Source organism: Anarhichas minor, unplaced genomic scaffold (assembly GCF_050575085.1).
Source record: "Anarhichas minor isolate MPS153535 unplaced genomic scaffold, ASM5057508v1 ptg000018l, whole genome shotgun sequence".
In the NCBI taxonomy this organism is placed as follows: domain Eukaryota; kingdom Metazoa; phylum Chordata; class Actinopteri; order Perciformes; family Anarhichadidae; genus Anarhichas; species Anarhichas minor.
In genome coordinates, this window is record NW_027466464.1 from 14601747 (window position 1) to 14627098 (window position 25352).

General features: G+C 44.0%; 2 protein-coding genes across 2 annotated transcripts; one reads left to right on the forward strand and one right to left on the reverse strand.

Annotated features, from left to right (window-relative positions):
- Positions 1-82: 82 nt before the first annotated feature.
- On the forward strand, positions 83-17367 carry xdh (xanthine dehydrogenase). Its single transcript, XM_076094910.1, has 37 exons — positions 83-677; positions 1100-1148; positions 2260-2501; positions 3267-3324; positions 4813-4909; positions 5073-5181; positions 5361-5487; positions 5562-5623; positions 7384-7476; positions 7558-7638; positions 7847-7991; positions 8085-8177; positions 8668-8819; positions 9244-9337; positions 9594-9703; positions 9804-9988; positions 12187-12349; positions 12438-12527; positions 12604-12773; positions 12849-12975; positions 13056-13175; positions 13329-13425; positions 13507-13631; positions 13755-13888; positions 13963-14050; positions 14249-14335; positions 14419-14610; positions 14683-14828; positions 14990-15071; positions 15179-15274; positions 15382-15585; positions 15673-15725; positions 15804-15918; positions 16183-16248; positions 16342-16530; positions 16609-16776; positions 16944-17367. The coding sequence occupies exons 3-37, from the start codon at positions 2421-2423 to the stop codon at positions 16992-16994; spliced, it is 4050 nt and encodes a 1349-aa protein (XP_075951025.1). The 5' UTR covers positions 83-677; positions 1100-1148; positions 2260-2420; the 3' UTR covers positions 16995-17367.
- Positions 17368-18625: 1258 nt separating this feature from the next.
- On the reverse strand, positions 18626-23281 carry f2 (coagulation factor II (thrombin)). Its single transcript, XM_076094930.1, has 15 exons — positions 23105-23281; positions 22746-22826; positions 22237-22316; positions 21764-21788; positions 21473-21538; positions 21277-21385; positions 20833-20969; positions 20434-20727; positions 20238-20354; positions 19807-19933; positions 19557-19724; positions 19313-19486; positions 19051-19229; positions 18857-18927; positions 18626-18784 (listed from the first exon to the last, which is right to left on the reverse strand). Exons 1-15 carry the CDS (start codon positions 23172-23174, stop codon positions 18632-18634), a joined length of 1851 nt encoding a protein of 616 aa, XP_075951045.1. The 5' UTR covers positions 23175-23281; the 3' UTR covers positions 18626-18631.
- Positions 23282-25352: the final 2071 nt, after the last annotated feature.

Sequence of the window (25352 nt, forward strand, 5' to 3'; positions counted from 1 at the left end):
AAAGACTACATTACCCATCAGCCCCGTTGTTGCTTCTTTGTTGATATTTATAGATCAGTTCATTATTATGCTGACGATTTATTCATTTTAAAATAACAAAACAAGCTTGAAACACAAATCTAACACGTTGAGTTAATTTAACTTCTCAGTGTTATAACCACATTCATTCATTTATTTATTTAGGATGATTGATGGGCACTGTTTGACCTCCGTGTGTGTGTGTGTGTGTGTGTGTGTGTGTGTGTGTGTGTGTGTGTGTGTGTGTGTGTGTGTGTGTGTGTGTGTGTGCTGTAAATGCACGTTTCACTGGATTGTTTTTGAAATAATAAAGAGATAAAAATCGTGTGTGTGTCTTTATATATCTGTCTTTGTGAGGACCAGTGACTGTTTAGAGCGTGATGCTGGGACGTTTAGTAACCTGTCTCTCTGTTCACCTGTCTGTCTGTCTCTCTGTTCACCTGTTTGTCTGTCTCTCTGTTTACTTTGTGTAGTGTAGACTAGTTGTCTCCATCATGTTGCCAGGTTGCTTCCATTGGTTGCTCAGTTTGTGGTCGGCGGCAGCGTTTACTTCCTGTTCCTGCTGCTGACTCTGGGGGAGGAGCTTAATAGTTCCCCCGCCCCCCTGCTGTCGTTCTGTTGCTGGTTCAGGAAACCAAAGAGTTGCCTCCTCGGACATCGTGAGTCTGGTGCAGTTGTTGTGTTTGTCCTCTGGAAGGGAAAGGTGAAAATGTTGAGGCAACAAATTGCCCTAAGTAGTTGTCCTGTTCATCATTAACTGATGTTGGCTGATAAACATGTTTATCCAATAGAGGTGAACATTTTAAGCAACTTTTAAATTACCCCAAAAAACTATAACAGTTGTCAAAGTAATAATGTTGATGCAACAAACTGTAAACGTCTCCTGTTAAGATAGTTTCCATAGACAAGTTGCCCATCACATTGTCTGTAATGTTGCCCAGTTTCCTGGACGCTGAAACAATGACAACGAGATCCAGTGGGAAAGTTGCTTTCAGAGTTGCCCAAAAAGTTCGGCAACTACTTAGAGTTTTTGATGTCCTTTCTCTCCTCCTTCCTTGCTCATTTCCTTCCTCCTGCTGAGGTGTGATTGGTGACTCCCGTCTGGCTCCGCCCACCTCTGACATCACCAGGTGAGCTTCGACACACAAACAACAACCGAAACGTGACGACATGACGATCAATAACCCTAACCCTACGGAAGCTCAGAGGGAACATTCATATCTTCATTAAAACTGTAGAGGCTTCTTTCAGAAACGATGCTCATTAACATGCTAATTTATGCGTACTTGATACAAAATGTGTGATCACTTTAAACCAGTTTTCCCAGCAGCACATGAACGCATCACAGCTGGATGTATTTATTTATATTATTGTATTAGACACATTTAAATAGTTTGACTGAATGTAAACAGATATAACTGATCAAACGTTGTTTTATACGTTGTTTTTAAAGTTCTTCAGAATAAAATGTAAAGATGTGAGCAATTAGAAAACATTGAAATAGTAATATTAATAAATGTTTAAAATGTTCAAAATGAGGTCAGATCTGATCTGACGTGTCTTTAGTTAATACTTCACTGATCAGCTGTTGCTGACTTTATTTTCTCACATTTTAGTTTCGTCTTCAGGCTCCTGAAAGAAAAATCAGACATTAAAGGTTTAATTTATTACAACAATAAACAGGAAGTAAACGCAGCAGATGAACCAGAAACAAATGTGATGAATCGGCTCTTTCTGCATTTATATTTATATATAATTAATTCTACTATAGTGTTTAATCCTCATTAAATACAGAAATAAATGTGTGTATTTCAGACATTAGATGTGTTTTATATATTTATAGAAGTAATTGTTTAATATATTAATACGTTAGCTGATATTTTGTATATATTAATGTTATTTATATTTTTATATATTCATTATATTTTTATATTTATATATAATGTTATTTGTATATTTTTAAAAATTAATGTTATTTATATTTTTATAAATTAATGTTATTTATATTTTTTTATATATTAACACATTAACTGTGTTTTATATATTAATATTATTTATATATATTTATTATAAATTAACACATTTACTGTGTTTTACGACCGTCCCCCGGACCACGTGAACGCCTCCTGACCGTGACCATTAAACTGTGAATAATTAGCTAATGACGTCACTCTATCTGGGGTCAGACGTCACTGATCATCTGAAGATGATCCATTAATTAATGATTGGTGTTAAATGAAGTTTCCGGTGATTATCGAGTCCCTGAACGCACCGGGAGGTTCGGCCGGCTCGGTGAGAGGACACACCTCTCTGCGGACGGTCCACCCATCGGATCACTGTGATCCGGATCAGTGCAGGAGGACCCGCTCCAGAGGACGCAGAGGACCGGGATCAACGCGGAGATGAACGGGACCACCGCCGACACCGAGACCCGCTCCGGGTCCGGGTCTGACGAACTCGTCTTCTTCGTTAACGGCAAGAAGGTAGAAAAAAAAACTGGTGTTTAAATTAAAAAGAGCGACTTTTGAAACATGAAGGTGGACTTTACTCTTTAGCGTTTACATAACAGAGTTACTAATTAATATGTAACACGAGTCTGACTTTAATAAAATAGGTATATACATGTATACATATATATATATATATATATATATATATATATATATATATACATATATACATATATATATATATATACATATATATATATATATATATATATATATATATATATATATATATATATACACATACTCTGATATGAGAGTTAAAGTTTAAAAACAGGAAGCGTGAAAACAAGAGACACGCGGAACAAAGTGACTTATTACTCGCATGAAGAAGAGATTAAAGAAACGAAGAAGAAGAGATCATTGATTAAAGAAACGAAGAAGAAGAGTTTAGTTTTTTATTTGAGGAGAATAAAAAGTCTAAATGATGAAAACATGAAACAATGAATTCTTTCTTTAATTTTTCATTAATTTTGGCCTCAAAGAAGTTTAATTAAAAATCATTATGAAATATATCACATATGTTTCTGTTTATTGACTTTATATATAATAACTTTAAATCTTAATTTTAGAAAAAGGTAGATTTCTAAAAGTTTTTCTGATTAAAAAAATACATTTAATCTATAAAATATCATGAAACTTAAATCTGTCAATCAACAGATTATTAAAAACATTTTATCATATGTAACTGATTTTATTCCACATTTAAGATGTTTGACTTTGATTCTCTTTGTGCTGCAGATTGTTGAAAGAAACGCAGATCCTGAGACGAGTCTGCTGACGTATCTGAGGAGGAAACGTAGGAACACACACACACACACACACACCTACACTTGTCTGCAGTCCTGCATTCTCTCTAGTGTCCACCAGGGGGCTACTTCTCTCTTGATTTATTACCTCAGTAAACATTGTAAACATGAGTTTATGGTCTCAATCTCTAATTTCAAGTCTTCTTCAATACAGCATGATGTTCATTTAGTACATTATGGTCCATTTAGAGTCAAACAGACCATAAAGCAGGGGATGCTTTAGGGCGGGGCTACACAGTGATTGACAGGTTGACACCAGAGACGTATGAATATAGTTTCATGTTGTACTTTTGTACTTTTTCCTCACTCTGGCCTCATCAGGTTTCCTGTTTCACAACTTCTCAAAACTTTCAGTTCTTGTTTTATATTTTGTATCTTCTGTTATTGTTCAATCTGACACTTTTCAGTTGACCATTAGTTTTCTGGCTTCAGCTTTAAGGAAAACAAAGTCCTTTTGTCATGATCGCTGACACATTGGTTTTTAAAGAAATTCAAAAGCTACAGCTGGAGTTTCTGTTTTTAAATGTTTTATGATGTTATGAGTTTGGTTTATTGGTGTTCCCATCAAAGAAGATTGATTGTGAGGTCAGTGACTGTCTCTGAGATCATAATCAGCTGGTTCAAAGTGTGAAACCACAGACTCAGAACCTTGAGTCTCCTTAATGGCCTCCTGGTTTCCTGTTGCCCTGAGAGTCCTTGAGGAAGTTGCAGGGGTCTGAAGGATGTTCCGTGGCTAGTTGAGGAACTTCTAGGGGTCTAAACACGTTATGTTTGAGCTTCTCCGAGGACTCCTGGAACCAGTTCAGGGACCATACACAATCCTTTGATCCCAGTGTCCTCCCCAAGGACTATGTGAGCCTCTTCAATGACCTATGGTGCTTTATCAGAAAACCCTGGCACTTTCTCAAGGGCCATTTGATACTCCTTAAAGACTTATGAAACCTACCCAAAGTACCTTCTCAAGGACCCCATGGATGGACTACTGCCCCCCCCCCCCCCCTCCCCGAAGTAGCTCTGGTACTTCCTCAAAGAGTTAACGGTTCCCTTCAAGGTCAAATCCTCAAAACCCACAAAAGGACCCTAAGAACCTCGTTGAGGACTTCCCTTGTGTCCTTGAGGAGGTACCAAAGATCCCTGAGAGGACATATTGAGGAAGCTCGGACCTCCTTAAGGACAGTTGAGTCTTCTTAAAACCTCTTCAAGGAGCAGTTGAACATCGGGTCTCTAGTCAAACACTTCTTGGTGTCCACTTAGAGACGATAACAGACTTCTTGGTATCCACGTAGAGACGATAATGAACTGCCCTGGTTCAATCTTGCATTAAACGAGGACACCTCGTCTTTCACCATCATCTATTCATTCACAGAAGAACTGTTTTAGTTTGAAGTTTCTTGAGGTCAAAGTGTCTCTGAAAGCATGACTGGACTGATGATCCGCCTCGTCAATGATTCATAATTTGCTGTTGACTCTGTGTGTAGTGGGTTTAACAGGAACCAAACTGGGTTGTGCTGAAGGCGGATGTGGCGCCTGTACCGTCATGCTGTCCAGATACCAAACACACACTCAACAGCTGCTGTATCCTTAAAGCTAGTGTGTGTGTGTGTGTGTGTGTGTGTGTCTGATGAACCGTCCCATCAGCTGCAGTCATGTGCTTCCATCTGACACATTCAGACAAACTGATTTCACAGCTGATGAATGAACCATATGTGAGCAGATTATGAGTCTCTAACTCGTCCAGTCACTACGCCGTCAACGCCTGTCTCGCCCCGCTCTGCTCCCTACACCTGGTCGCTGTCACAACCGTAGAGGGCATCGGCAGTGTCGCGAGAAAACTACATCCTGTACAGGTAAAACACGAGCACATGAACCTTTGTTTTACTTCTTTGACTCATGTTGAAGTAAAGACAATAAACTCCAAGATGTCCACGTAGAGACGAAACGACTCCCAGCTGTCTTTGTTGAGACGATGTTTTAATGTGCGTGAACTTGTTTTATCGCGTCATTATAAATATGTTTTGATGTTCAGGAGCGAATAGCGAGAGCTCACGGCTCTCAGTGTGGATTCTGTACTCCGGGGATCGTCATGTCCATGTACGCTCTGCTGAGGAACAACCCCACGCCAAAAATGGCCGACGTGGAGGAGGCCTTCCAAGGTAAAGTACCTCAAACAAGAAACACTTAAATATATCAGAACGACAAAACTAAGAAAACCATATATTTTTTTCAGGAAATCTGTGTCGTTGCACCGGATACAGACCGATACTGGAGGGATACAAGACTTTCACTGTGGTGAGACACACACACACACATTCACTTGTAAACACACAAGTTACCAGGGCCCCATTCCTCGTACGTGGTTCAGCTAAGTCGATCAAATGTCCTATTAGCCAGCCTAAATTAACGAGATGATTGACATCAGGCTATCTCGGTTTCTCCAAGGCTGATCCTCTCAAACAGTCTCGTTAATTGGAACCAGACGATCAGGATCAGGATAATTGCGCGTGCCCGTCCTACTTCAAAAGGGGGAAGCGTCGATCACCGAAACCATGATTTTCTAACAGTACAATGTTAAATAAAGTCAAAGAAAGAGCCTCTTTTTACTCCGCTGACGAGCAGGAGATGATCATGAACGCATATGAGGAATTCAGACCATAATCACGGCTAAATATAACACTGCCACCGCTGCGAGGGCTAAACAAGAAGCACGCAAAATATCACAGACACGTTAAATGCGTAAGTGTTGGAAAATGTATCGGCTCATTTTAATGCCTCATCACCCCAATCAATCAGATTATATGTCTTTAAATGTGCCTGCTGGCAGTAGGCTTAATGAATGCATCATCCAATGAGATCTATAGCGACAATAATGATCTCAACTCTTTCAGAATAAGTAATAAAAACAAGCCCAAAGAGTATCTAACTGATCCTCATTAATATGAGGATATATGTACTGTATGCCCTTATGTATCATGTACTATATACGTGTATATACACGTATGTGTAGATTACCATATAGAACTAGCAGTTTGAATATGTGTGTGTGAATCTGTGTATGGACGGATCAGTGTGTGTGTGTGTTATTCATAATCAGACATTCAATCAATTGAAGCAGTGAAGATAAATAGTGTGTGATTCTCTCCATTCTTATCATGAGTCCACCTTAATCATGTTCTACAGTAATGATATGCTGGTGTACTAATAACACTGTCATATCATTATGAGTGCTTTAACCCTCATGTATGCAACGCAGCCATCAAGAGGACATGGGAGCAAGTAAACACTAACACACACACATTACTCAGAATGCTGAGTCAGTACAATATGTGCCATGGTGATGTAATGAACACATCCATAAGTTTATTAAGCGCCAAATAAACTGTACGAACAGCACGGCATGCATGTTCTCCGCATCACCGACACTGTACAAAAATGTACCACTCGCAGAAAAGCGCAAGGCTGCATCCAGTGTGTGAGACATCAATGCTCGGCTGCGGCGTGTGGTGTTCAATGTATGCTCCAGAAGGTCTGTAAATAAATGATTCCTTGTGGGCAGAATGGATAGCGCTCGTATAGGAAGTCATCATGATGTGATGACGGATCTTGGCGATGTGGAAGAACTCTCTCCCTATAAAACGCTAATCTAACTAATATCCTCCTTCATCAGTGGATCTCTGAGGAAGGGAGCTGTACATTAATGCAATAGAGGCTTCTTAGTTTGCTCAGCTGCTTTTAATGGATCACCGTGTGTCTCACTTTACATGCATTTCCGGAACTCCCGTATAACCCCCGATATATGCGCAAGCGCATTAGACTACCGTATATGACAGGAGCTGCCATTTTTTCCGGGGGAGTGGCAGCTTATCCAGCTACCTTCAGTTAGCCTGCGCTGGAGCAGGTTCAAGCTTATGGATGTGTTGCCATGGTGATTTTGCCAAACTTGCTTCGTGGAACCGAAAAGCCTGATCTACGTCATCTTATCCTGAAAAGTATCCGGCTAACTCAGTTAGCCACGTACGAGGAACAGGGCCCTGGTGTGTTTTTCCTTTTAGGAGGGGGGGTGCTGTGGTGGCAGGGGGCGGGACAACGGCTGCTGTATGGCCAATGGGAGCGGAGCTGAGGAAAGCTCAGAGGAAGTCGTTGATGTAAGTCATAACTATTTAATGAACTGTTTTCACATCAACATGTTTCATTTTTCTGACTGTGATAAACTGTTTTCTGTTCAGGAATCAACGTCTTTATTCAACGCAGCAGACTTCACACCCTTTGACCCCACACAGGAAGTCATCTTCCCTCCTGAACTCATGGTAAACAATCAATATATCATCACTGAACTCATGGTAAACAATCAATAAATCATCACTGAACTCATTGAAGAAGAGTCTCGTCTTCCGTATAAACCGGGACGTCGTCAGCGTAGAGTCGAATACAGTGTTTGGTTTTAATACCGTGTGAGGGGTTCAGGTGATCCAGAAACTACAGGAAGTTACAAACCTTTTTCTTCGTCCCGTCTAGTCTCTCACCAAAGGTGAAAGGTCAGCCTCACTGTGTTTCCGCGGCGACAGGGCAACGTGGCTGCAGCCCAACAGTCTGGACGAGTTTCTGCGTCTGAAATGGAAGCATCCGGATGCTCGGGTGGTGGTGGGAAACACCGAAGTGGGTCAGTCTGTCTGTCTCTCACTAATCTCTCTCATTTATTTATTCATTCATTTATTCGTTCACTCACTCAGTCTCTTACTGTGTGTGTTTTCAGGTATCGAGGTGAAGTTTAAGAACATGGTGTACCCGGTCATCTTGGCTCCGGCCTTCATCCCTGAACTGAACGAAGTGAGAAAAACTGAGGATGGTGAGGACGGATGATACTACTAACAATACTATCACTGCCAAACTTTATCGAAAGAAACATTGTTTCTTCAAAGGCCAAAGACTGAGACCCGGACCCGACTCTAGACCCCGAGCTGTATTTGTGCTGGATTCTCTCCAACACTGACTGTTAGCTTGCTCGGCTAAATTGTCTACGAAGAGTTTATTTAACTTTACTGACAATCAGCCGAATGAAAAGTCTTTCTTCAGGAGTCATACGTTGTGATTTATACATTATATGTTAAATTGAGCAATATTTAATGGAGTTTGGTTTTGGAGCTTTAAAACTATCGGAGTTTCAGAATAATTATCCTCCTGACCAATGAGCCGCGCCCCGTCCACCTGCTGGTGGCGCCACATCGCCAAAGTCATGAGAGTTCAACCTCTGGAGACTCTGAATCTCTCCAGGATTCCTCCGATATTTCTCAGTTTATCTGACTCGTAAAAGTGTGTGTTTGTTTCGGTGTGTTCAGGCGTGGTGTTTGGTGCAGCGTGCACGCTCAGCCACATGGGGGCGGTGCTTAGACAGGAAGTGGAGACTCTTCCTCCTCATCGGACCGAGGTCTTCCTCGCCATTCTGGAACAGCTGCGCTGGTTTGCCGGACTGCAGATCCGCAACGTCGCGGTGAGTCTATTCTCTATGGCTTAAACCAGGCTCGTAGTTCAGGGACACTGGGAGAGCAGGGTTTTCCCAGAAGATGGTGGAGCATTACTAGGAAACAGGCTGGTATTTGTGGAAGCTTCTCCAACTGTTAATCAGTGCCAATGGGTAGTTCAAGGACATTGGGAGAGTGAAGACTTTTCCAGGAGATACACACACAGTATGTGGGTAGTTCAATGGACCTGGGAGTTTAAAGCTTTTTGTGTCAGTCCATCAATATTAAACATGTTGCAGTACTCTTCTCCAGCAGTTAGTGCTGAGTTCATGGAACCTGGAAAAGTGGACATCTAGGTGTAGGAAAGTTTGAATGAGTCACTTTCTGCTGATGTTTTTTGGTTATTTATTTATTTCACAAACATCAATGTTGGATATGATTCATTGTTTTCAGGCCGTCGGAGGAAACATCATGACAGCGAGTCCCATCTCAGACCTGAACCCAGTGTTCATGGCAACGGGGTGCAAACTCACGCTGTTTGACAAAGGTCTCACACACACACACACACACACACACACACATTGTGTTTACTGACTCCATGTCCGTCAGAAAAGTGACCTTTAATCCAAACTGCTGAGTCACTCGTTCTGCCTGGAAACACTCAGTAGGAGTACAAAAACAACTAGACCTGTGTGTGTGTATATATATATATATATATACATATGTTGTTGAGTTGTGTACTTGTATCACCACAAATGTTTCCAACAACAACAATCATTTTAATCGTGACCATTGACCCTCAGATGGCAGCCGTGTGGTCCGGATGGACGACTCTTTCTTCACCGGTTACCGGAGGACGACAGTGCGACCGCAGGAGGTCCTGGTCTCCATAGAGATCCCGTACAGCAAGAAGGTAGAAGCAGCGTCCCCCCCGAAGAAGAAGTCCGTCAACAAGCAACCACGCGGTCACAGTTGCCTCTGACGAACAGTGTTTTGTTTTTTTTCCTCTTCAGACTCAGTTCGTCTCCGCCTTCAAACAGTCGCCACGCCGCGAGGACGACATCAGCATCGTGACCGCGGCGATGAGCGTGACCTTCCACCCCGGCACCGACATGGTGGAGGCCCTGATGCTGAGCTACGGCGGCATGGCGGCCACCACGACGCTGGCCACCCAGACAGAGAAGAAGCTGCTGGGAAGGTGACGGCCAATCAGCAACATCATCAACATTATATACATTATGTGTGTGTGTGTGTCTTTAACTCTCTGATGTCAGGTGTCCTTGTAGAGACGATAACGACTCCCAGGTGTCCACGTAGAGCAAGGGTGTAGGTTTAGTCTCAGCATTGGTAGGGACACTGCCAGTCCCCCCCCCCCCCCCCGCCATCTAAAAAGTGTTAGTTGATATCAGGGGATATATGTTTCTAGGATTCAAAGAAAGGGGGGTTTAGCCCCAAGGGGAGAGGTATGTTTGCGCGCAGCAATTGTTTTTGGGGCCCATTTGGGGGCGCAGATATCCATTGTTTCAGACAGTTCATAGATTGGTTCAATCAGAAAGAGTGTGATTTTGCTCTGTAGTTTTGCTTGCATTCAGTATATGATAACACAAGAGACAGAATTTCAGGGTCATAGTGAAATTTGACAACACAAATATGAACTTTTCTCAAATAAAGAGAGAAATAATTTTCATGCTTGTAAAGGAAAGACGGATAAACTAGCTTTCATATCCGCGTCACTCCCAAATCCTAATTCTTAAAGGGACCGCACACAATGGATGGAGAATGGACCTGACAGTGTCAACTTTATATCGTTCAGTATGATGAATGGCTATTGGATTGTAATTTGAAGGGGGAGAAAACATACAAACCAGAACGCACGCACATATGTAGCATGTTAGAGTTATAAATAAATTGTCCTTGTGAGAAACAATAGTTTAATTTAATGACATCACCAAAATAAAAAAATATTTTTATTTTTCTTCATTTTTTTTTTTAAAGCCAATAATGCCAAATTATTTGGGGGGGCTGAAGAACATTTGAGGGGGGCTTCAGCCCCCCTAAAATAGGCCTAACGACGCCCCTGGTTGATATTATGTTGAACAGGCAAACTTTATTAAAATATATTAACATTTGTGTAACTTGGAACTGATTTAAACATAATAACAGTAACAAAACCTTACTTTAAATACAAAACAGTATTCTGCACCAAATAAATAATAATAATAATAATAATAAATAAATGAATAAAAAACGTTCTGCTAAAATACCAATATACAGTAACAGTATATTCTATATCCAAAATATATATAAAAAATCTTTTCCCAGTTGTGCAGCCAAAAAAAAAAAAATATATATATAATAATGAATTCAAAAGTAGTGTATTGTGCACTTTTATTTTAAAAGTACTGCTATATGAACAAAAGGTCAATAACATTTGGTTTGTAAACACTTTAAACACATCAGGTTGTTGTTAGCAGCAGTATTCCCTTTACACAGCAGCAGTTCTATCTCTTCACTATCTGTGCTCAGTGTGTGACTGTGTGTGAAACGTTCCACTGCTGTGCAACAGGAATAACATGTTTCAGCACGTTTCATCTACATGTGTGTGTTGTGTCTTCATGACAGTCAGAGCATGTGAATGCAGCTCTACTCTTCATCGCTATGATGCTGTAACTCAGAGGTGATGATGGTGACCCAGCCATCAAAGAATAAAGACACTTTACGCACAATTTAGGTGTATTTTCCCTTTAACTCACGAGATGCAGGTAGTATGTTTTATACTTAATATGAATATAATTCATACTTTGTTGGCATCTTATTCTGAAAACCGGATGTCCCTCTGAATAAACCGGATGTTGTCTCACGTTAATCTCTGCTAACAAAGTCCTTCGCTCGCTCCCGATCTGTGCCGTTTGAATGCGTTTACCGTGAATGTCAGCATATAGGTGCACTAACATGTAAGTGTCTGCTGAGTGGACCACGGAGATCTGAGTGTCTGCTGAGTTTACCGCAGCGATGTCCAGTAGTCTCCATTCCTCCACCCCTGCCAGTGAGCAACGGACTTTCAAAATAAAAAAATGCGCTATAAAATAATTGTCGGCGTTAATTAATCAATGCGATAATAACAGCACTAATAATAATACGAATGAGTTTGCAAATATATTGTGCAAAATTATTTTTTCTAACAGGCAATTAAAATTAACAAAATATTGGTGGGGACAATTGTGTCTTTCCCAAACTTTGGTCGTGACTAGTCCCTATGGACCCTATGCAAACCTACGCCCTTGACGTAGAGACGATAACGACTCCCATGTGTCCACGTAGAAACGATAACGATGAAGAGACGAGCAACATCATCAACATTATGTGTGTGTGTCTTTAATTATCTGATGTCATCAGGCGGTGGGGGGAGGAGCTTCTGCAGGACGCCTGCTCCTCATTGGTCGAGGAATTGACCCTCGACCCCTCTGCTCCGGGCGGCATGGTGACGTACCGGAGAACGTTGACCCTCAGCCTGTTCTACAAGTTCTACCTGACGGTGCTGCAGAAGCTCAGAGACCAGGTCTCAGCATTTAAACCAGAGTCTTTTATTTAACTTTTTACTTTATTCTGACATTCACTGAACTCTCTTCCTGTGTTGAACTCGTCAGGGGGTGAAAGCGGAGGAGGTCCGGTCCGACTGTCAGAGCGCCGCAGACCTGTTTCACCCAGAGACCCCGTCCAGCGTGCAGGTCTACCAGGTAACACGGTCTGTCTCTGGAGTAAAATAACCAGTTTTAGGGTCCAGGTATGTGTGATGTCACATGTCTCCTTCAGGCGGTGCCGGAGGGGTGGGGCCAAGACGACGTAGTGGGCCGTCCCATCATGCACCTGTCGGCCCTGAAGCAGGCGACGGGCGAGGCGGTTTACTGCGACGACGTGCCGCTGTACGAGAACGAGCTCTACCTGTCTCTCATCACCAGCAGCAGAGCCCACGCCCACATCCTGTAAGACTCACACCTGAACCACACACACCTGAACCACACACTCACCTGTTGGGTCTGACCAGGTGTGTGTTCCAGCTCCATAGATACCTCAGCAGCAGAGAGTATGCCGGGCGTGGTCTGCTGTGTGTTTGCCGATGACATCCCCGGCAGCAACGCCACCGGACCCATCCAATACGACGAAACCATCCTCGCCGACCGCCAGGTGTGTTTCTGTTTCTCGACCAATCAGGAGAGTCCCTCAGGTTGATGCACAGATTGATGATGTTTCCTTCTTTTCTGCAGGTGACGTGTGTCGGTCACATCATCGGCGCCGTGGTGGCCGACACTCAGCTTCACGCTCAAAGAGCCACCAAAGCCGTCAGGATCCAGTATGAAGAGCTGCAGCCGGTCGTCACCATCCAGGTGAGACCAGAAACACCTGGATGGGATGTTTTAATATACGTTAACATAAAATACAACTTTATTGATCCCCTGGGGGAAGCTCACAAGCCACCCAGCAAAAGTTCTTAAAATGAGCTCATCTGGAAATAAATCTGATGTTGGTTTGATTGACAGGAGGCCATTGCTGCCCAGTCCTTCTATCAGCCAATCAGAACCATCCAGAATGGCGACCTGGAGGCGGGGTTTAAACAGGCCGACCACATCCTGGAGGGTAAGACTGTCTGTGTGTGACTTCCTCCTGATTCCAGCTGGACAGGTATTGATTACTGATTATTGATGAATTATCTGACAGGTGAGATGCACATTGGAGGTCAGGAACATTTCTACCTGGAGACAAACGTCACTCTGGCTGTTCCTCGAGGAGAAGACGGAGAGATGGAGCTCTTTGTTTCTACTCAGTGTGCTTCAAAAACACAGGTAACAATACTCTAATCACAGATAACAATACTCCAAATCACAGGTAAAAATACTTTAAGCACAGGTAACAATCCACATATGCAGTATATAGAATATATAAATCTTGTTTTCTGTCCGTGTCAGTCTCTGGTGGCCAAGGCGTTGGGCGTCCCTGCTAACAGGGTGGTGGTCCGGGTGAAGAGGATGGGTGGAGGCTTTGGGGGGAAGGAGTCCCGAACCACTGTGTTGTCCACTGTGGTCGCCGTGGCAGCAAACAAGTAGGTCTGGAAATCATGTTTGGTTACTTAGCTGTCTTTTTGTTGTCTAACTATTTTCTGCTTTCTTTTGTCAGGCTGAAGAGACCCGTGAGGTGCATGTTGGACAGAGATGAGGACATGTTGGTGACGGGAGGAAGACACCCCTTCTTTGGGAAATACAAGGTGGGAGGAGCCTCCAGCTGTAGTGCTAGCACCAGTAAAAGGAGTTTGACCTGCAGGGTGTTTGCTTTGTTCTGATTCAGGGACTAATGTGACGCTCAGCATTTCTAAAAATCAACCTACTGTTGTATTTTCATCCCTCGGGTTGTTGTAGCTTCACTCGTGAGTCTCCCACATCTGTAATCATTACTTCTGCTCCAGGTGGGTTTTCTAAATAGCGGGAAGGTCGTGGCTTTGGACGTGTCGTATTACAGCAACGCTGGAAACTCCATGGACCTCTCTTTGTCGGTGAGTATCGTTTACAAACAACGTGCCTCTCTTTGCTGACGACATGCTGATGTTTTTCACCGATTTGTGCCACCGTGTTGAAGATCATGGAGCGCGCTTTGTTCCACATGGAGAACTCGTATAGCGTGGCCAACGTGCGCGGCCGCGGCTTCCTGTGCCGCACCAACCTGCCGTCCAACACGGCCTTCAGGGGCTTCGGAGGGCCACAAGCCATGTTGGTCGCCGAGAGCTGGATAACCGATGTGGCTCAGAGTCTGGGCAGGCCGGCCGATGAGGTACATAGCTGGATGAATATAAAGTCAGACGTCATGAGCAGTGTCCAGTCAGTGACCCTGTCTTCCCTGCAGGTGCGCCGGTTGAATCTGTATGTGGAAGGTGAGTTGACGCCCTACAACCAGATCCTGAATCAATTCACCCTGGACCGCTGCTGGGACGAGTGTCTGTCCCGCTCTGGATACCAGCAGTGTCGAGCCGCCGTTGACCTTTACAACAGGTAATCTGAGTGTAGTGTTGAGTCCTTCAACAAGTAACACAGTCCAGTTTAAGGTCTCAAGACTTTGTGATGGGTCCTACAACAGCTAAAGGTCTCGAGACTTTGTCGAGTTTTATGACGGTACCAAAATATCCAAATAAGTTTCTGTTCTTTTCTGTCAGACAGAACCGGTGGACCAAACGAGGCCTCGCCATCGTCCCCACCAAGTTCGGCATTGGCTTCACTTCCTTCTTCCTCAACCAGGTCTGATCCAACAACACCGACTAACAAACCGTTAAAAGACTGAAGGAATGTTGGGTTTTGTGACGTCATGAATTTGCTTTAGTCCATGTTTCTCTGTGCGTCTGCAGGCCGGAGCTCTGGTTCATATCTACACCGACGGCTCGGTGTTGTTGACCCACGGAGGGACGGAGATGGGACAAGGACTCCACACCAAGATGGTCCAGGTACCTGAACTAATCAGACCACTACGCACACTGAACAGTAAAGGGGCCCAATATGAGACCTTGGGGGACTCCAATATTGTCCTAACAAGCTGTGTCTGTTGGTCCAGGTTGCCAGCAGGGTTCTGGGTATCCCCTGTTCAAAGATCCACATCTCAGAGACCAGCACCAGCACGGTCCCCAACACCAGCCCCACCGCTGCCTCCGCATCCTCGGACCTCAACGGGGCCGCCGTGCAGAACGCCTGTGAGATCCTCGAGAAACGCCTGGAGCCCTACAAGACCCAGAACCCCAAAGGATCATGGGAAGACTGGGTGAGCAAGAGCAGGAGTACTTTATCCTGTTTGTCCACATTATAGTCTGTCAGGAGTAAGTCTCCTCATTATAGTTCTGTGTTCCAGGTGAGAGCAGCGTATTTTGACAGAGTCAACCTCAGTGCCAACGGTTTCTACAAGTAAGTCACCTGTTCAGTAAATGTGTTGATTCTATAAGATCCAGGATGGAGTTTCACTGTTTCTTGTTTTCTTATCAGGACTCCAGATCTTTGTTACGACTTTGACTCAAACTCGGGCCAAGTGTTCAACTACTTCACCTACGGAGTGGCCTGTTCAGAGGTGGAGATCGACTGTCTGACCGGAGCTCATAAGGTGGGAACACTGAGTGGGAACACTGAGACGGACAAAGTATAATATATATATACATAGAGTTCTGACTGTACAGGTGTCCCACAAGGATCCACATCAAGCCCCCTGTTATTACCTCTCCAGTATTTTACTTATTACACCTCTATGCTGACGATACCATCTTGTATGTGAACATCTTGTCTTTCAACAAGATGTTCCAAAAACCAGAAGCTAGACATGTGTTTTGTTTTATATCATGTTTAATAAATATGTTTATTTGTGTTGTAGAACCTGAGTAGCACCATAGTGATGGACGTCGGTCACAGCCTCAACCCGGCTATTGACATCGGACAGGTGAGTCGACCGATGCGTTGGTAATTGCACTTTCCTTTGACCTTTCCTGTAGCGCCTCCTTCAGGTCAAAGTGTCCTCCCTGTGTCTCCTCAGGTGGAGGGGGCGTTCATTCAGGGTCTGGGTCTCTTCACCATGGAGGAGCTGCATTATTCGCCCCAGGGCGTCCTCCTCACTCGGGGTCCCGGTTCTTATAAGATCCCCGCCTTTGGTGATATCCCCACCCGGCTCACCGTCTCGCTGCTCCGGGACGCACCGAACGACAAGGCCATCTTCTCCTCCAAGGTCTTGACCCCGAACACTCCTCAGAACTATTGAAACAGAACCACTACAGACATTTGAATTCATATCTTTTCTCCCCAGGCTGTCGGTGAGCCTCCTCTCTTTCTGGCCGCGGCGAATTTCTACGCCATCAAAGACGCCATCACCGTTGCCCGGGGGGAGTCGGGCATCAGTGGTCCCTTCAGGCTGGACAGCCCCGCCTCCACCGAGAGGATCCGCAACGCCTGCAGCGACAGATTCACCAAACTGGTAGGAAAAGATCTCACTGGTATTTAGAGACGCTCCTCGGGGAGAACTGAGCACAGATGCTGGGAAAAACAATTCTTCATGGTGCCTGTTGTCTAAAATATCTGAATATACTGGAACCAACAGGCCGAAAACTCAAGTTAACATACCAACTGTTATTCTTTTTTCAGTGTCCTCCTGCAGAACCTGGGACCTTCAGCCCCTGGTCTGTACAAGTCTAGGACCAGAGACACAGGAAACCACCACTGATGGAGAACCACTAAAATACCGAAGCACAATCATTAAATGTCACTAACTGATCAGGACTTGATTAACAGTTGATGATGTTGGTAAAGATGCTCCTGTTTAATACGTTTACACTTTAATTAACACTGTTAGCTATCAGGTAGCATAATATCTTCCGTAAAGGACACAGTTATTTCAGCTGAGGTCAGCTAATAGTAATCATTAGATATATAATAAGTGTTCACATCAAAATGAAGTATGATGCGAGTCAGATTTGGATTAATGATCACTGTACAATGTTCTATAGAATTATTGCACTGTATGAATGAAAAAAATAAAACACATTTTGCTGGATGTTTATTCACATGACAGTTAGTAAATCTGATTATAGCTAAATATAAACTCTTTAAAACAACAAGGGTGGAACAAAGGACGCTAGTGAGAACACGGGACTTTAGTGAGAACACGGGACTCTAGTGAGAACACGGGACGCTAGTGAGAACACGGGACTCTAGTGAGAACACGGGACTATGCAGGCGGAGGCAGCTGGTGAGAACACGGGACGCTAGAGAGAACACGGGACTCTAGTGAGAACACGGGACGCTGGTGAGAACACGGGACTCGAGTGACAACACGAGGCGCTTGTGAGAACACGGGACGCTAGTGAGAACACGTGACGCTAGAGAGAACACGGGACTCTAGTGAGAACACGGGACGCTAGTGAGAACACGTGACGCTAGTGAGAACACGGGGCGCTAGTGAGAACACGTGACGCTAGTGAGAACACGGGACGCTAGTGAGAACACGGGACGCTAGTGAGAACACGTGACGCTAGTGAGAACACGTGACGCTAGTGAGAACACGGGACGCTAGTGAGAACACGTGACGCTAGTGAGAACACGTGACGCTAGTGAGAACACGTGACGCTAGTGAGAACACGGGACTCGAGTGAGAACACGGGACTACAGAGTTAAATTCACACAGAGTTCTAAAGAGAGTGATCAGGGGTGGGGTGGTCCGTCTACTGGAATCCTGTTTCAGGCCGTGCAGTTAAAGAAGTATAAGAAAAGCTTTATCTGTGCAACAACAGACACACAGACATCTTCGTTTTATCCTTAAGGCATAGAACATGTGAATATACAATAAGTACTTGTTATCCAACACACAGAAGAAGAGGATATGTGTGCAGGCAGTCAGCTGCATGGATCACAAGTTACATGATGCAAGCTTATGATAGCTTGTTGGAAAACAAGTTATAAAACAGTTTACTTATAAGAATATAAAATACTTTATAATATTTAAATACTGCTAACATTAGCTAACCCCTGCTGATGAATTATCTTGGTTGTTTTCAACATTTTGTCGTCCTGAATAGTGGCCGAGCCCAGAATGCTAACAAACCACAAAAATGTAAACTGATTTATTTTGTCGATGACGATCAACACCAACTGATTATTGATAACTGATTATTACCAGATGATGAAAACTGAGCATTTTAATGGGATGTTTGTGTTGGAGATCTTGTATCTGCGCTTGTTGAATAAAAGGTTTAATCAGCCACACATGACGCTGTAAGTGTTGTAGGATTTGGACAAACTTTATTAGCTTTGTCTACATAACAGGAAGGGTTATTTTAGTCGTCGTTTTTTCCCGTCTTGTCGATGATCTTCCTCATCCACCTGGTCATCCTGAACACGTGAGTGTAGAAGCCGTACTTTCCGTCTCGGTCGCAGCCTTCGCCCCACGACACGATGCCCATCTGGTACCAGCGGTCCTCAGCCGGGTACTGATCACACAGAACAAGTCCATCTTATGAACTGTTAATATACTGAATGCTTAAACAGAAGATGATGCTCACCTTCATCACAAACGGTCCACCACTGTCTCCCTCACAGGCGTCTCCACGTTTGGCGTCCTCTTGATGGTGACCTGCGACACAAACGGTGTTCAGCTAAATGCTAACATGCTAATTTTTGTGCGAGTTATTTCAGCTTGAAGCAACACGTTGGACCAACAATCATCGAAAGAATAAACGTAGAAATAGAAACGTACCAGCACAGAACATGTTGTCGGTGACCTTGACTGACGTGGAGCTGCGGCAGGTGTCGTGGTCTACGATCGGCAGGTGGATTTGCTGGAGCACTTTGGGTAGATTTCTTGCCGAGGGGCTCCAGGTTTCCTTCAGGTTCCCCCAACCGGTGACTCGACCTTTGTAGCCTTCGGTCATGAGACTGTTGGAGGAAACACGAGATGATTCTAGGGAGTCTAAACACGGAGGTTTTGGACGGTTGGGTCGGTTCTGTGCTGGTCTTACTTCACGGCCACCTTCCTGGTGGGGAGGCAGATCGGGTGGATCGCATCGCTGAAGACCAACGGACGTCTCAGGTGCAGCAGGGCGATGTCCCGGTTCAGGTTCTCCTTCCAGTTGTACCTCGGGTGGACGATGATTTCGCTGATGGCCACGATCTTCTCGACGCCGCGCTCGAACCTGGAACAAAATCCTGGTGAGTATTCTCTCGTTCTAACATTCGTTAATAGCTGCAGGCGGGAGGTCTTACGTGGCCCGGTTGTGTTTCCCCAGTCGGACCAGGATGTCGCCGGCGGTGAAGTTCTTGTTCCAGGGCGGGTAGAGGATGCAGTGAGCGGCAGTGAGGATCCATTGGTCGCTGATCAGACTGGCTCCACACAGCAGCTCCTGGGGGCTCCTCTTGTACAGCATCACCTGCCTGCAGGACAGGAACCAGGAAGCAGGTGAGTCATGTGATCATGTGGTGTTGTTACCACGGTGACGGCTTATTGTTTGGTTACCATGGTGCTGAGGCCACTTCGGCGTCGTTTCCCCCGACGATGCGTTTCTCTCTGTACGACTCCAGCAGCTCGTCCTCATTCGCGTCCTTTTTGTTCAGCTTTTCAAACAGGGAGCGTTCTCCACACACTGTAAACCAGTCAGTAAACCTGTTAACTAACCAGTTAACTAACCAGTCAACCAGTTAACTAACCAGTAAACCAAGCAATAAGCCAGTAGACTATTTAACTAACCAGGCTATCAACCAGTCAACCAGACATTAAACAAGTTAAACTAATCAATAAACCAGTAAGAGATCCATTTATTTGCCTATTTAACCAGTCAGTGAATCGTCAGTCAACCAGTCAGTCAAAACATATGTTAGCTGGTTAGTTAGCTGGTTAGTTCAGGAGTCAGACAGCTAGTTAATCTGTAGTTATTGATCATCACTCACCACTCTCTCCTTGTCCGAAGGTTCGAGGACTGAAGAACATTTTCTTGGGGGCTCTGAGGACGGATCGTTCTCGACCTTCTGTCTCCGTCGTCTGATGGTCCTCAACCAGCAGGTCCTCTGGGACACAGACAGGTAACAGGTAGGTACACCTGAGTAGTACTCTTTCGTAGTACTGGTACTCTTTAGTAGTACTTACCACACAGCTCCAGGTCGCAGTAGTCCATGGTCACGTTTCCAGAGACCTCCACGTAGCACCAGGGGCCCTCGGGGTCCTTGTCCGGGTTCCGGCACTTGTTTCCTGGCAGACTGACCTCGGGGATGAAGTCCTTGTCCACGCTGAGGGCCTTGGCCTCCAGAGAGGACCACTGAAGACACGTGTGTCCTCCCAGGGTCACGGCCAGGTCGCCCGTGTACTCCAGGCCATGATTGGGTAAACACTGGCCGGTTTTGATTGGTTCAGGGGCCACAGTGGGCGGGACAAAGTCCTGGCCTTCAAGGAAAAGACCGTGTTTAGTAATCTAGTCCAGAAAGTCTTGGACCACATGATGTTAGTAGTAGTATGATGAAGGACTGTGGTGTACTAGCAGCTACTTGCCACATGTGGGGACCCTGCAGGTCTCCTTCTGGACTGTGGGGTCTTTGGTGAAACACCAGGGTCCCTCTGTACGGCTGTCCGGGTTTCTACAGAAGTTCTCCTGCAGGACGCTGTTTGGATCTGAAGCGTTGAACTCTCTGAGGACAGACAGACAGACGGGTACTAACTAGTAACTAGTCAATGGATCATAGTTTACTACTCACTGTGTTTCATTAACTCATACAACTAGTTACTGATCTTGTTCTTAAGTTTTTACATTTTATAAATCAAGTTAAGTTAGTAAGTTAGATTTGTTTATTAGTTTGTTGTTTATTGGCTAGTTAGTTGGTTAGTTGGTTGGTTAGTTAATTAGTTAGTTAGTTAGTTAGTTAGTTAGTTGGTTGGTTAGTTGGTTAGTTAGTTAGTTGGTTGGTTGGTTGGTTGGTTAGTTGGTTGCTTGGTTACCTGATTATGGGATGTGGGTAGCTGCTCCTCCAGGCTTGACATTGTCTTCCTGATTGTGTGATGTTGATTTTTCCTTCATAGTTCACTCCTGAACCAGAGATACACTGACCTACACACACACACACACACACACAGGTTGTCAGTGTAACTGTATATTTTTTTTCTAAGAACTTTTTAACATTTAAAGTTTATTTACCTTCTAAACATTGTCTCACAATGTTGATGTTATCTTCTGTTCTTATCATCTGAGTTCCTTTACAGTCTGAGAGACAGACAGACAGACAGACAGGTAGTTAGATGTTTTTGTACTCAGGTTGTGTACTTGTGATCTGTCCTGGACTTTGTTCCTGTTTGCAGAGCAGAACGTCTGAATAAACTTCACATTTGAAGTGAAAGTATATAACTGTTGTAATTCTACACAGTAAAATAAGTTCTACATTAACAGAACAAAGTTTTTATTGATGTGAGGAGAAGCTGAGTCACTCACCCTGATACTTCGTCCAGAAGTTCTTCTGCAGAGAACAGAGTTCCTGGTTAGACTGAGTACTGTTACTACGGAGTACTACTGCTACAAGTACTGTTACTACGGAGTACTACTGCTACAAGTACTGTTACTACTGAGTACTGTTACTACTAGTACTGTTACGACTAATACTGTTACTACTAGTACTGTTATTACTAACACTGTTACTACTAGTACTGTTATTACTAACACTGTTCCTACTAATACTGTTACTACTAGTACTGTTATTTCTAACACTGTTACTACTAGTACTGTTATTACTAATACTGTTACTACTATTACTGTTATTACTAACACTGTTACTACTAGTACTGTTATTACTAACACTGTTACTACTAATACTGTTATTACTAATACTGTTATTACTAATACTGTTATTACTAATACTGTTATTACTAGTACTGTTATTAATGAAAGAGAACAAAATGGCGTCGCACCGTTTCATCCATCTGTTCGAACACCTCTCTGGCTTCTTCATGGTCACAGATCTCTTCAACACATTCTCTCTCCAGGTTACCTGACAGGAAGTAACACATGTCCATAACAACAACAACAACAGTAATAATAATGATAACTATACAACAGTAATAAGAACAATGGTGAGAGACATTAATAACAATAATTATAATAAAAACACGACACAGTGGTTCCCAACCTGAGGTCGGGGCCCTTTAAGGGTCCATTTGTGGAAGAAGTACTCTGAACTTCTACTAATCAGAATCTTAAGTTTAAAAGTATGAGCATAAAATATACTTCAAGTACCTAAAGTACTCATGAAGCAGAATGTTGTAGAATAAATGAAAATGTTTTCTTGACTTTACTTCTTGTGAGTTTAAATATAAATATATTTACTGCTCATAAAGTACAATGTGTGACTCACCTGGTTGAGTTTATATCTAAATGTATTTATGTATATATATATTTTTATATATATATATTGCCTCACCTGGTTTAATCTCCTCAAACAGCTGATTGGCTCGACGGTTCCTGACCAGCAGCTGATTGGCCCGCTGGCTGTGGAGGAAAACTACACACGATAAAACCTTTAAAGTTATTATGAAGCTCAAAAGTACTCTTATAACATAAATATACTCCGTGTACTGTAGGGTGTAGTACCTGCAATAACAGTACTACACATTTAGATCCAGATACTTGTGTATTTATACATCCTGAACTCGTTTCTTTATCGACTGCTGTTACTGGAAAAAGGTTCAATCTAAACCTGGAGTATTATGAGTATTTATGCTACTGGTACTTGAAGGACTCCTTGTAGTACACTTGTAGTATTGATAGTAGTATTTGTACCTTGGTCTGCCAGGCAGCTGTGCAGCAGAAACAGCAGCAGAACAGCAGCTGGTTTCAGTCTTGTCTCCATGATCCAGATCCTCAACAAGCAGCACCTCAGAACCTCAGAACCAGAACCCGATCCAGCAGAGTTGGTCTTCAGAGTGTGTCTCTGTCCCGTCTGTCTCCTCTGTGAGGTGACTGACCAGAGGGTCAAAGTGTCATTTCAACATGTTTACTTTGACTCAGTACTCTGGAGGGTACAAGTACACAACGAGCAGTAGTACAACGTGGTAATACTCACGATTATCTAGATGTATTTATCAAGATGAGGAAGTTATACGAGTATTATTATTATGATTATCATTTTCTTCTTCTTGTTATTATTACTAGTAAATGTTTGAATTCATTATTGTATGAATTATAATATATTTATTTTTATTTAGTTCATTTAGTTAATTTCTTTGGTGAAGTCTGTCTGTTATTAATGTGATTATGAACTAGTAACTCTTTCTGTGTACAGTCCAGAGGACCGGTGTTACAGTGACAGCGGTCCTCTGGCTGCACTGACCCGTGAACTTTAGTTCCTCGTGTGTTTGAGAAGACGTCAGCTGAGTAAAGAACAGGAGCTGATCTCAGGTCAGAGCTCAGGCTTCAGGCCTTAAAAGGGAATCAAGTCAACAAACAGCAAATATTGACTCATACTGAAGTACAAGTAGTACTACCTCTGAGGAAATACTTCATCAAAACACACTTAAATCAAGAAAAGTAAAAGCACTCCTGTCTGTGTGTGTCTGTCTGTGTCTGTGTGAGTCTGTCTGTCTGTCTGTGTGTGTGTGTGTCTGTCTGTCTGTGTGTGTCTGTGTGTGTGTCTGTGTGTCTGTGTCTGTCTGTGTGTTTGTGTGTGTGTCTGTGTCTGTGTGTGTGTCTGTCTGTGTGTGTGTGTGTCTGTCTGTGTTTGTGTGTGTCTGTGTGTGTGTGTCTGTCTGTCTGTCTGTGTGTCTGTGTCTGTGTGTGTGTGTGTGTGTGTGTGTGTGTGTGTGTGTGTGTCTGTGTCAGAATCAGAACCGTTTATTGTCGTGGTATGTTGAACATACAAGGAATTTGACATGACGGGAGGTGCAAACATTTAACAACATCAACAGTGCAAAGTTGAAACATATTAAATTTACAGAAAATATAAACTAAAGTGAAATATAAAATAAAATAAAGTGCACAAACGAACAGATGACAGGACTATAAACAAGTGAGATGTAGGTGTAGTGTAAAAGTGTCGAGTGTAATAGAAGGGATGTGAAGGGGAGTGACCGGTGGGAATTTGTCCTGGGGATGACAGAGTCAGTGGGGGACCCGGGCTCTGTTAATGAGCCCGGCTACCGACGGGAATAAACTATTCATGTGTCGTGAGGTCTTGGTCCTGATGGACCTCAGCCTCCTGCCAGATGGAAGGGGCACAAACAGATCATGTCCAGGGTGAGAGGGGTCGGCTACAATCTTTCTTGCTCGCTTCAGGGTCCTTGAAGTGAACAAGTCCTGGAGGGACGGCAGATTGCAGCCAATTACCCTCTCAGCAGAGCGAGTGATGCGCTGCAGCCTGCCCTTGTCCTTGGCAGTGGCTGCAGCGTACCAGACCGTGATGGAGGAGCAGAGGATGGACTCAATGATGGCTCTGTAGAAGTGCACCATCATTGACTTTGGCAGGTTGAATTTCTTCAGCTGCCTCAGGAAGTACATCCTCTGCTGAGCCTTCTTGGTGATGGAGCTGATGTTAAGCTCCCACTTGAGGTCCTGGGATATGATGGAGGAAGCAGGACTCCATCGCGTCGACGGGGGAGTCACACACAGTGATAGAGGGAGTCACACAGGGAGATAGAGGGAGTCACACAGGGAGATAGAGGGAGTCACACAGGGCGATAGGGGGAGTCACACAGGGAGATAGAGGGAGTCACACAGGGAGATAGAGGGAGTCACACAGGGAGATAGACGGAGTCACACAGGGAGATAGAGGGAGTCACACAGGGCGATAGAGGGAGTCACACAGGGCGATAGGGGGAGTCACACAGGGTGATAGAGGGAGTCACACAGGGAGATAGAGGGAGTCACACAGGGTGATAGAGGGAGTCACACAGGGAGATAGGGGGAGTCACAGGGTGATAGAGGGAGTCACACAGGGAGATAGGGGGAGTCACACAGGGTGATAGAGGGAGTCACACAGGGAGATAGGGGGAGTCACACAGGGAGATAGAGGGAGTCACACAGGGTGATAGAG